This window comes from Crocuta crocuta, unplaced genomic scaffold (assembly GCF_008692635.1).
Source record: "Crocuta crocuta isolate KB4526 unplaced genomic scaffold, BGI_CrCroc_1.0 scaffold13, whole genome shotgun sequence".
NCBI lineage: Eukaryota > Metazoa > Chordata > Mammalia > Carnivora > Hyaenidae > Crocuta > Crocuta crocuta.
The window spans coordinates 7,236,592-7,248,422 of NW_027530007.1; the positions used below are offsets into that span (position 1 = coordinate 7,236,592).

The 11,831-nt window shown below is 65.9% G+C and overlaps 1 protein-coding gene across 1 annotated transcript in view; it reads left to right on the top strand.

Moving 5' to 3' along the window:
- Nucleotides 1-11,831, top strand: part of MEGF6 (multiple EGF like domains 6) — a 78,560-nt gene that overhangs the window by 44,575 nt on the left and 22,154 nt on the right. The window contains 1 exon segment of the mRNA XM_077763994.1: nt 10,015-10,137. Coding sequence (XP_077620120.1) covers nt 10,015-10,137 — 123 coding nt within the window.

Consider the following 11,831-nt stretch of genomic DNA (forward strand, 5'->3'; position numbering starts at 1 on the left):
AGAGAGAAGCTGGCTTCTGACTCCTTCCTGGCCCCTCTCGCCTGCAGGGGGGGGCTGTCAGGGGCTGTCTGACCGCTGGCCCGTCACCTTCAGTCCCTGTGCCCCCAGGCCCCCGGGTGGCACCCACCCTGCTCTCCGGTAACCGGTCTCCACCTTCCAGTCCACCCTCCCCCACTTTTCTGCCTCTCAACCCCCCATGCTCCCCTCCCCCCTTCATCCTGCACCCTCAAAGAAGCTTTCCCCCGGGGCCTAGACAGGTGGACACAGAGTGAGCCCCAGGGCCCCTATGGCTCTAACTCTGACACTTCTGTCCGTTGCTCCCACCCAGAAGGGACTTCAGTGGGAGGGGGAGGGGAGTGAGCGGAGGTGCTGGCTGGGCCTGGAGGACCCCGGATCCCCCTGCCTGCCCGTGAGTGGGCCTGGCCTGGCCTCGGCCCCCGCTCAGTGCCCAGGGCCACAGCTACCTGGGGGTGGTCAGCACCTACTGCCTGGTTTTGGAGCCCGCTGTGCCTGGTGACCTCACCCTCCAAGCCCAGGCAGCCTGGGATCCCGGCAGTGGTTTCTGGGACTTCTCTGTGTGCCGCTCTCCTCCACACCCCCCTGCCTGCAGAGCCGTTAGCTCCTCCTGAGAGGCTGGGACCCAGGAATGCCTGGCCCCCAGCCAGATGGGGAGGGCCCAGACCGTGGGCTCCCTCCCTCCCAGGGGCCACACAGGGTGCTTGATGCTTGGCCCCCTTGGGCTCTGCTGGAGGGCCTGCTCACCCATGTCTTGACCCCCAGGAAGGGGGGCTGTGAGGCAGCCTCCCAACGCCTGCTGGCATCTCATGCTCCCCGGCTCGGCCGAATTTCACCAGCGCCCACTCTGCCTCCAGAAGCTAAGGCAGCCGGCACAGGCCGGGGCTGGGGGGACACCCTCTCTCCCTCCTCATACTGGCAGCATGTGGTCAGGTCCCTGAACTGCAAGGCAGAGCAGAGTGGGGCCTCCAGAGGCCTCAGGGAGGGCTTCAGGGAGGAGGTGTCCTGGAGTACCAAGGGAGAGGCACCACAGTGGGGCAAGCTCGGCTGCGTTCTGCCTCCTGCTGGCCCCAGCCGACCCAGGAACATGGCACTTCTCCCCAAAGCCCTGCTGTCTGGGATCTGGGGCACTGAGGGGGGCAGTGTGGCATTTGTGGGGCAGCACGGGGCCCTTGCCCCAGCCTGGGCCCTGGCAAAGGAGCCCAGCGGCCGCCCAGCCGGGAGAGGAAAGCTGGAGCCGGCCCGGCGGGTGGGGGGGACCGGCTCCTTCTGCTGACACACAGACATTCCGCCGGGCAGAGACGCCCAGCCCGCATTTCCGCATCGAGAAAGCATTTCCCAAACAGCTTCCAGACCCCACAGCCATGGGCCTGGATGCGCCTGGCGGCACCGAGAGGGGGAGGGGGGGCAGCGGGGCGGCTGTGGGCACTGTCTGGACAGCCGGTGCTGTTCTTTCCTGGGTGGGCTGTTGGCCCGCGTGGTCATGGCCGAGTCCCCATGCCTGGCCTGGTGGGGATGGAAGCCCAGCGCCATCCGCAGCCCCCCAGTCCTTCAGGGAGGTGCCACCAGAGCCCTTCCCATCCCATGAGCTGTCCCTGGCTCTGGGGACCTCACCGTAACCCTTATTTGCTGCTCCTCAGAACTGTGTCTGGCCTGTCGCCCAAATGAGGAGGTGGGCCCAGTGGGGTCCTGGGACTCGTCCGTGGGCCTGCACCCCCATCTGCTGCTTGCAGACTGCGCTCTGCCCCTCCCAGCCCCTGCCCTGCCTGTGGGACAGAGGCCAGCCGCAGCCTCTCCTCACCTGCAGAGGTGTGGGAGTAAGTGCCCCCCCCGCCCCGGCTGGAATGTGCAGTGGGGTCCAGGTGGGTACGGAAGGGTGGTGACAGCCCCGCGGTGGGAAGAGATGCCCGAGTGGTGGTCCCTAGCTGGGGGTCCTGGGGTCAGGAGGGGGTGCTGGGAGCACTGGGGAGGTGGTTCTTGTGAGATAGGGACAGTCCTGGGGTACGCGCATGGTTCAGTTAAGCATCTGATTCAGCTTAGGGCATGATCTCGCGGTTCGTGGGTTCAAGCCCCGCGTCGGGCTCTGTGCTGACAGCTCAGAGCCTGGAGCCTGCTTCAGAGTCTGTGTCTCCCTCTCTCTGCCCACGCTTTGTCTCTCTCTCTCAAAAATAAATAACGTTAAAAAAATAAATAAAAAGAGATAGGGACAGTCCTTGGGTCCCTGGGCTCACCTCTGGCTGGCCTGGCTGGGTCCCAGGATGCCGTGGGCTACCTGGCTGCATCTGCCACGTTTCAGGGAACTGGCCGGGTCCCAGGATACCGCCCCTCAGAGACCCAGTCCAGACACTTCTGTGGGTCTTGCTGCTCGGCCTGGGGGAGGGCCTGGCCACCAACCTTTGCGGACTCCCAGGGACTCCTCGTGGGGCATTTTCCCCATCAGCCTAGCGGCTCTGTGATTATCATCCCTCGTTACAGACAAGGAAATGGGCACAGAGGGGCTCGTGCCCCTTAGTAGCAGAGCTGGGGGCGGAGCTCAGGGAGGCCAGCGCTGCCCCGCAGAGGTAGCCCGAGCCACACTGAGAGCCTCATGTGTAGCTCAAGTTTTCTGGAAGCAGCACTGAAAACGTGAGGAAATAGGTGCCACTAATATTGACGATGTATCTTATTTAATGCCACACATCCAGATAGGATCATTTTAATGTGTAATTAATATGAAAACAATGAGAGGCGCCTGGATGGCTCAGTCGGTTAAGCGTCTGACTTCAGCTCAGGTCATGATCTCATAGTTCGTGGGTTCGAGCCCCGTGTCGGGCTCTGTGCTGACAGCTGGCTCAGAGCCTGGAGCCTGTTTTGGGTTCTGTGTCTCCATCTTTCTCTGACCCGCCCCTGTTCATGCTGTCTGTCCCTCTCAGAAATAAATAAAAAACATTAAAAAAAAAAAAAGAAAACAATGAAGGAGCGCCTTCACCTCTTTTGCATGCCAAGAAAGTGGTGTGTTTAACCCCCCGTGTGTGTCTCCATTCAGGACAAGCTACAGTTCACGTACTAAGTAGCCACGGCAGCTTGTGCCACCCCCCCCCGCCCCCCATGACACAGGACAAGGCAGAGCCCTTTCCCGGGTGGGCTGGACTTGGGCTGCAGGGGACACAGAGGCCTGTGCCTCCCTTCCTATCCTTGGCTCCTCCTCCCGTGGCCCTGGTCGTGCGTGGGAGTTAGTGATGCTTCGAGGGGCCTCCACCCCAGAAGGGTGCTCACGGCGAGCCCCAGGCCCTGTGGCCCGTTGGCGAGGGTGACCTGTGAGTCTGAGGTTCCTTCCGGTGTCTCTCTGTGAGACAGAGCTGTCTCCACGGCCTCTCGTCCCCCGCATCCTGGCTGCTGGCTGTGTGGGACCCTGGGGTTTCTGTTAGCGCCGCGCACGCTGGTGGAGAATGAGGTTTACGTTGCAGTAACGGACCGCCGGCCCACGGGGAAGGCCCCGTCCGCACAGCAATCTGCGGTGTGCCCATCGGCGAGACTTCCGGAGGCTCCGGGGTGAGAGCCGGGAGTTTGCAGGCTGGTGTGCTGTTCAGAGGGAGGCCGGGGCAGACAGGCGGGCCCCAGGCAGGCCTGTTCACTGCAGGGCGCCCCGCAGGCAGGGGCCCAAGGGGATGGGCCGGCCTCCGCGCTGCAGACAGGACCGGGCAGGGTGAGATGGTGCCTCTCTCCCGCAGCGCGAGGACCCCGCCCACTGTGGGGCAGGGCCTGTGCCCCAGTCGTGGACAGGGAGCTGGAGGTCGGCCTAGGCAGGGCACCAGGGGTGAGACATCGGGGCCAGCAGGGGGCTGTAGGCCCAGCGCGCGTAGATCCCTCTGACGCACAGAGGCCGTGCGGTGCTTCGGGCAGAGCTGGAGCCTCAGGCTGTGTTCTTGAGCAAAGCGGGGTCTGGATTTGGACTTGCCTCCGGGGCTTCTGTAGCCTGGTGTCCGGGGCTTGCTGTCCTTGCCCGGGAGTCCCTTCTCCCTGTGGCCCTCTCCCATCTGCTGTGGACACAGGGGTCCCCGAGCTCCCTCCGGGTGCCAGCCGCAGTCCACTGGAGGACATGGTAGTTCAGGGCGCAGGGCTCGGGGGCTGCAGGCGCCTCTGCCCCTTGGGATTTCCTCCTGGGGGGGTTAGCTCCCCGCCCTCCTCACCCTCAACAGAACCCAGCCCCCCCAAGCTGCCTTCTCAAAGCCCCAAGTGGCATTTCCAGGGTGGCCTCCTTCTCTGCTTCGGTTTCTTTCCGGTGTTGGTGTTGGAAACACACGTGTGTGTCTGTGCGTGTGGGTCTGGGTTTGCCTGTGACTGGACACGTCTGTGCAGGGTCCCGTGTGTGTCGCGTGCATATTTGCACACGTGGGTCTGTTTGTGCACGTGTCTCTGCATCTTGGCCTGAGGTCTGTCTGCGCGCCTCCCCGTGTGCCTGTGTCCGAGTGCGAGGGCGCGCGCGCGGGAACGCGCGGGGCGGCGGGCGGGGCGCTGGGGACGCGGGNGGCTGCGTCCCGTGCCACCTGGGCCAGGCCGGCTACTCCGGGAGCGCCGGGGACCGGAGGCCAGGTGGGCGCCGGGCGACTCTGCGCGGGAAGGGGGCGGCGGGAGGGAGGCGGTGCCCTGCTCCGCTCCTCTCTCCGAGGCTGGCGCCGAGGCTGGAGGGAGCAGGCGGCGGCGGTGCCGCTGGCGGCCGCTTCCTCTGGGACGGGGCCCCTGCGCCCTGAGTCATCAGACATTCCGTGTGTCCCCTGGGTCTGGCTGCGGGGGCGCCCACAGCAGAGCGGCCTAGAGCAGAGGGAAGAGAAGCCGCCCCTTGCATTCGCCTGTGGCACACGGCGTGCATTTCCCTGGCACTGGCAGCTCTGGGGTCAGGCAGGAAGGCAGGCTCACGAGGGAGTCCTCTGGGGTCCCGAAGCAAAGTCTCGGCTTCCAGGGTCCCCGGGGCCTGGGCGCCTTGGGGGTCGTGTGTGGACGTGGCAGGTGCTGTCCTTTCGTTCTGTCACCTTTGCTCAAGGCTTGGGAGTGTGGTCGGCTCCGTGGGCTGCGGGCGAGCTGTGAGGCCCCCGGCAGATACAGCCGGGTCCTGGGTCCATCCTGCCTCTCCCTGCACTTGGGGGCTGGTACCCACGCAGGGCCAGCCTCCCTGCAGGAGCTCCCTGGAGCCGGGAGCCCGTGTAGTCCTCAGGAATGCGTGGTGGGGAGCAGCGAGTCATCACCGGGGTCACGGCAGGGCGGGGGGCTCTCTCCTCCAGGCCTTCCCGGCCCCCGAGTGTGGCTCTGTGCAGGGCACCCCATCTTCTTGGAGATCTGCCCCTGCTCAGCTGTCCCCGGGCCATCTCTGCTGCTCTCCGTGCCAGAGGACACACGGAGCACTGAGCTGTCCCCCCCTTGATGGTGGCCGTCTCGCACCTCCCCTGGCTTTGTCACTCGGCCATCCGGGTCATCGGGTCTTCATCTGGGTCCCTCCTCGGGGAGGCAGCCCTCCCACTCAGTGGCTCAGTCAAGGCCAGGCTGGTGCTGTCACTGAAGTGGTGGTGGCATTAAGCACTGTGAGGCTGTGGGCATCCGGAGGCCTGGGGCTGTGTGGGGCTGGGCTTTGGGGACCCCTCCCAGGCCTGCCCCGACTTGCAGAGGGGAGAGGATCCAGGCCTGTGGCTGACAGGCGTGAGGACCTTCTGACGTGTTTGGGGGGACAGCAGGACTCTGAACTTGGTAACCATCGGAGCAGAACTTCCTGGCGGCGTCCCGGGGGCTGATTTTCCTGTGAGCACGGGCGAGGCTTCAGAAGGGGCTTCTCTGGGTGGTTTCTGCGAGGGCAGCTTATCGACCCTGGCGTGAGCTGCTGTGCGGGATGGGCTCCCAGCCGCGTCGTGAGCCAGCCGGGCCTCAGCACAGTGATGTGTCACCAGGCTCCTCGAGTCTCCAGCCACACACCTCAGCGGAGGGCAGCACCAGCGCCTGGGGACCACACCGGAGGCCCCTGGCCCGGCTCTTCCTCACGCAGCCGGCTCTGGACCTGCCCCCACCCCCCGCCTCCAACGCGGGCGTGAGCTGCACCAGACCAGTGGCAGCAGGGCTCGGGCTGGGGGGGGCAGGGGGCTGCGCCCGGCTGGGTATCGCCCCTGAGAGGCAGCACGGGAGATGCGGGGCCTTCGTGCCCCCTGGCAGCCCCGGGGAGGACCCAGGCCCCCTTCTGTGCCGCCTGTTCTTTCTGTAGTTCCAGGGCCTTTGGTGTCAGTGCTCAGTGGGGGCCCTGCTGCTGGGGGTGCTCAGGGCATTGGTCCCGCGGCAGGAATCACTACGTGAAGGCCACTTGGCCCCAGAGGGCAGGCCTGCAGGACAGGGCCCGGGGAGCACGGCGGAGAGCACCCTGCTGCCGGAGTCGGGAGGCCGGGCTGGCCAGAGTGCACGTTTGGAAACCTGGATTTCCGGCTCGGTGGTCTGAGCCTCCACGCCCCATAGTTCCAGAAAAGACCGCAGAGGGAACCATTATGTGTGCTGCGTTCAACCCCTGTGGCTGCTGTAACAAATCCCCCCAACCTGAGGGGCTTAAAACATGCGCGTCTATTACCCTACAGCTCTGGGGGTTAGAAGCCTGAAGTGGGCTGGTTCCTTGTCCTCGCGGTGGCTAGAGGCCCCGCCTCCCTGGCTGCAGCCCCGCCTCTGTCAACACAGCCAGAGGCCGGGCCTCTTCCCGTGTCTCTCTCTCTCTGACCCTCCTGACCCCTCCTTCAAGGGCCCCTCGGATACTCCAGGATCGTTGGCCACCTCACTGTCTCAACTTAAGGCCACATGCAAAGTCCCTTTTGCTGGGCAAGGCTCCAGGGATGAGGATGTGGACCTTTGGAGGGCTGACCACACTCTCCTTAAAGACCATTGAGCTGTGGCTCTCAGGTCACAGCCATGGCCACAGCCACGGTCACTGGGTCAGAAGCTCCTGGTGGTTGGAGCAGCTGAGAACGGCTCTGCTCTCCCCCCACGTGGCTGCCTCAGGAGCGGGGCAGGCAGGGTCAGCTAAGGATCCTGTAAAGGGGCCCCACCGCCCTTGAGCAGCCTTCCCTTGCCCAGAGAGTGAAGGGGGAGGCCTCGATCCTTCAGCCTTGAACTTCCAGCTGTGTCCAGATACCCGCACAGGCCCACAGGACACGGTGGTGCTGGAGGTGGTGGCTGAGCATCCTTGCACCGCTGGGTCTCCCGCGGCAGGTTGCAGATCCTCCGGCAGTGGGGCTCCAGGGGCCAGGGGCGAGCTAGGGGTGTGGTCGGCGTGCCAGCCCCTCCCGAGAAGGCCGCCGCGGGAGACCGCTCGGCAGATGTGGGCCTGCAGGCATCTTAGTGAAGAGCAGGATTTCTGTCCCTTGGGGTGGGGTCTGAATGTTTCCTTGTAGGCAGCAGGGGGCCAGAGGGGCAGTGGTCACGTGGGCAGGGGGTGCAGCGGGGAGGGAGGCCCCATCCAGGGGGAGGGGCCCTGCTGGCTGACGGCCGCCCCCTGCCCCTGCGTCCCCCATGTGGGTCTTCCCAGCCTGTCCTTCCCACAGGGCTGCTGAGCGGGCCTGAGAGGCCGATGCTGACCCGGGCTCTCCCGACCTCCCGGGAGCTGCTGGAGGTCGCGGTCCTCAGGGTGGGCTCACCCCCCAGCCAGGTGTCCGAGTGGCTCAGGGGCATAGTGCCACCCGAGCCAGCCTGTCCCCCAGCTGAGGGTCTGGCGTGAGTGAGCGTGAATGCAGAGCTGCCGGCCGAGAGAGGCTTCCTGCGTCCCTCCTGCTCACCCACACCTGCCTGCGGGGCCACGTCGGGGGGTCAGGGGCGCGGCAGCCTGCCGGAATGGCACCTGCCTGCCTGCTTGGCAAGGCTGCTCAGGACACCGAGGCTGCTGCCCCCCCCCCAGCCCTCAGATGGCACACACGTGGTGCACCTTCCTCAAAGCTTCACTGAGCGCCCACTGTGTGCCCTCTGCAGGCACTGACCTTTCAGGGACTCGCAAAGACAGGGATCTGCGCTCAGAAGGGGCGGACGGGGTCTCCTGTGTCTCCTCTCTGAGCCCCCTTGGGTGGGTGCTGCCCGCCCTGCCCTGTCCGATGGCTGTGGGCCTGCCCTTCCATGCCCTCTCCTCCCCACCCAGCCAGCCCTCCCTCAGCGGTGTCCTGGGTGCCTCTGTCCCCCACCCTCTTTGGGGGCTCTGCTGGGAGCCATTGGCCTCTGCCTTCCAGCTTCCCTCCACTCGCCCTGGCTCCGCTCTGCCTCTTTGGGTCTGCTGTCTTCTCTCAGGCAGCCTCGGGGCTTGGCAGGGCCCCGGGGTGTCTCAGCTTGTGCGTGTGGAGTGAATGGAGGCCTTGGGAGTCCCAGGCAGAGGCCCTGGCCTCCACGGCTGGCGTCTGTGTCGTTTCTGGAGTGCTGGCATGTTCTGAGCGAAGACCGGTGGGGGTTTGCAGAACCTGGTGGGCAGGCTCTGGGGGGCCAGGAGGGGCCTCGCCCCGTGTGCTGCCTTGGGCACCCTTCAGCAGTGGGCTCACGTGGCTGGCATTTTAGGATCAGAGCACAGAAGGTGGGCATTTTCACGGGAGCTGGAGGTTGGTGTCGTGGCTTGTAGATGCTTGAGCAAAGTGTCCGTGTGTCTGTCTCCTTGCTTTTGTGGCCGCTTAGCTGGTGAGGCTGCGTCGGAAAAGTGTGGCCTGGTCCGAGGCCCAGGCGTGGGCTCCCGTCCCTGTGCCAGGCGTGCTGGGGACGCGTCATGTCTGCAGTGGCCTCTCGCCTGGGTCTCCGTGTGTCCCGGGCAGTTGTGTCCTTCCCGGCCTTAGCCTCGCACACAAGTGTCTCAGCAGCCTGCTCTGACCCCTCCTTCGCTGCCCAGCCTCCCCTCAAGCCCAGCTTGGTGGAGGGAAGCCTGGAGAGAGGGGTGAGAAGGGAGGGCAGCCCCAACCTTCTCCACACCCCTGCATTCCTGCAGAATGAGGCCCCACCCACTTCCGGACGGCAGGTTCCGTCCCTGCCCTGGTGGTCGGTGGTCTCAGATGGGAGGTGTCGCAGCAGCAGAGTGCCCGGGACCCCCACTGGGTCCTGTCCTGAGGATGCTGCTGGTGGTGTCCTGTCCCCCTGGCACGGGGAGCCCCCGGGGGACCCCAGGCAGACACCACCTGCCTTAGCTTCCTGGGACCAAAGCAGATACGACAGTAGACGTTGATTCTCTCCCTGCTCTGGGGGCGGGAGTCCAGCATCCAGGTCTCGGCAGGTCCGCACTCCCTCTGAAGCTTGCTGTCCATGGCGTGTCCTCCAGCCTCTCACAGCTCCCGATGGTCCCCAGCTTGTGGCCCCCATCACTCCAAGCCCTGCTTCTCTTGTGAGGACCCCGGTTGCAGGATTCAGGGCCCCCCTCATCCAATATGGTCTTATCTGGATCCCTAATTACACCTGTGTCTTATTTGTAGATAGGGTCACATTCGGAGGCTCGGATGGATGTGAATTTGGGGGGACACTGTCCAATTCCCCTCCCTTGGGCTTTTTGCTCCCCAAAACCTGGGCAAGGGCATCTCATGAGTTACTGGTTTTTCCCTTTGGGGCTCATGGGCCCCAGAGGAACAGCTGGCATTGGCTGGCACTGTCCCGAGTATTTCTGGAGTTGGACTTTGGAAATGGGTGTGCTCCAAGTCCAGTCCTGAAAGGCATTAGGAGCTGGTCCCCCCCGCCCCCATCCAGTACCCTCTGCAGCCACCGCGTGGGCCAGACCACTGCTCCCCGTGTTTTGTCTGACCCCCAGCGCTCCGCTAATTCTGGCTCTTCCTCCCGAGCCGGCCGGCCAGGTGTGAGGGACAGGCCCTGTCGTCTCCCCGCTCTGCTCCCTGGAGCACAGGCTCGGGCTCGGGCTCGCCGCGGGCACGGCCTCCTGAGAGGGGGTCTGGGGTCTGGGCCCTGGCACCTGGACGGGCTCCGTGTCCTCCAGGGGGGCCCTGGCCCCAGGTGGGTGCTGGCGATGAGCCTTGGTCTCCTGTCCCCGCGCAGATGTGGATGAGTGCCAGGTGCACAATGGCGGCTGCCAGCACAGCTGTGTGAACACGCCAGGCTCCTACGTCTGTGAGTGCAAGCCCGGGTTCCGGCTCCACGCGGACGGCAGGACCTGCCTGGGTGAGCGCCCTGCGGCTCCGGGAGCAGCTGGCCACCCTCCTCCGGGGCGCACCCACCGGGACAGGGCAGGGGTCCCTGCACCTCGGGACTAAGAGACTCTCTGGGGCCTGTCTGCCCAGTGGCTCCGTCCTGCTGGGGGGGCAGCTCCTGGGGACTGTCCACGCGCACGAGGGAAAGGAGGCTCCCTGAGGACCCTTCCCCCTGCTGAGGCTGGACGCTGTGACTCCAGTCCTCTGTGGCCCTGGGACACTGAGGCCATGTTCCCGGGGTGCCTCTGTCCGCTCGGGGAGGAGCCCCTGGGCCCCTGTACTGTGGAGGGCCCTACCTGCACAGGCTGCAGTGGTGGGGACCAACCTCAGGGGCAACTTGGGTGCTTGCTGGGGGTCAGGGGAGGCCTGGTGAGGGCGGGGGAGCTGGGGTGCGCGGGCCCAGGCCCCCCGCCCCAGCCTTGGAAAGCATAGGGGATTGGGCCCTGGCAGAGGGGCGGGGTGGGTGGGGCAGGGAGAGGTAGCCGAGAAGCAGGGCCCTGACCCTCACTTCCTCAGCAGGTCCTTTGTCCTGTGGGAAGTAGGCTTGAGGGAGTGCCCGGCCACAGGCCTGCAGTCCCTGCGAGCCTGGAGGGCTACTAGGGAGAGGAGGCAGCGCCAGGCGCCCGCCAAGGTGGGCGTGGAGGGGCTGGAGGCGTGTCTGGTGTTGGGCAGACAGTGCTCACTCCCCACCCTCCCTGCCCCTCTCCGGGCTGGCCCTGGACGCGGGGGCCAAGGGCCCAGGGCTGCTGTGTCTGGGAGGCCGCGTGATGATCCAGGGGGGGCTGGGTACCTCTTCTTTCAGCCTGGAGAGCCAGAGGGGGCCCCTCCCCGCCTGCCTCGCTGCTATGTGGCAGGGCGGGCTGCCAGCCCCGGGGGGCCCTCCCGGCACATACTCACTTGTCCGGGCGCCGCTCGCCGCTCAGGGAGTGAGGCAGCTGCTCCGAGAAGCCTCTCGGGGTCAGGAAGTGGAAACAGATGTGGGAAGTGTTGTAATATGCTTCCAGACGAATCTGACCAGGGTGCAGCCCCCAGCTGCTGCTTGCTGGTGCTAGGAGGGGGAGGGGTCTTCTGGGAGCCTGCCGCCCCCCAGCCCCCCCCCCACTTCCCCNAAGGTGTCCCGGGGGCTGGTCCAGGGTGGGCCGGGCTGGCTGGGTGCCCACTGCCCGCTCCCTGCCGCGGGCTCCCCTGCAAGGGGCCTGGGGCTGGGACCCCCTCCGCAGTCTCTCTGGTCCCCCGGTCTGTGCTGACGGCGGCCTTCACAGAGGTGCTGGGTGGTGGTGCTGGTGGGCAGCATTGGAAAGGGAGGGGCCGCACGGCTGTGGAGGGACAGGCTGTGGCCCCTGAGACTGGCCTCGAGCAGCTGGCTGCGTGAAGTTCAGGCGGGTGCCCCCAGCCTCGCCCCGGCCCCCAGCTCACCCCCTTGCTGCGCTGGAGCTGTTCCAGGAGCCTTTCCTGGGAGACGCCTCTGCTCCAGGCCCCACAAGTTGATCTNACAGGAGGCTGCCGGGAGCTCAGGCCCCATCGCGCCCCCCAGGCCCTACGTGGTCCAGCGCCCTCCCTGCTGGTGCCCGCCCATCGCCGGAGTGGTTCCTGCGTGCTGGCGGGTACACGCCTCTCTTTCTCTTTCTTTTGACTGGAGTTCCCAGCGGGAAATGCACGTGCCGC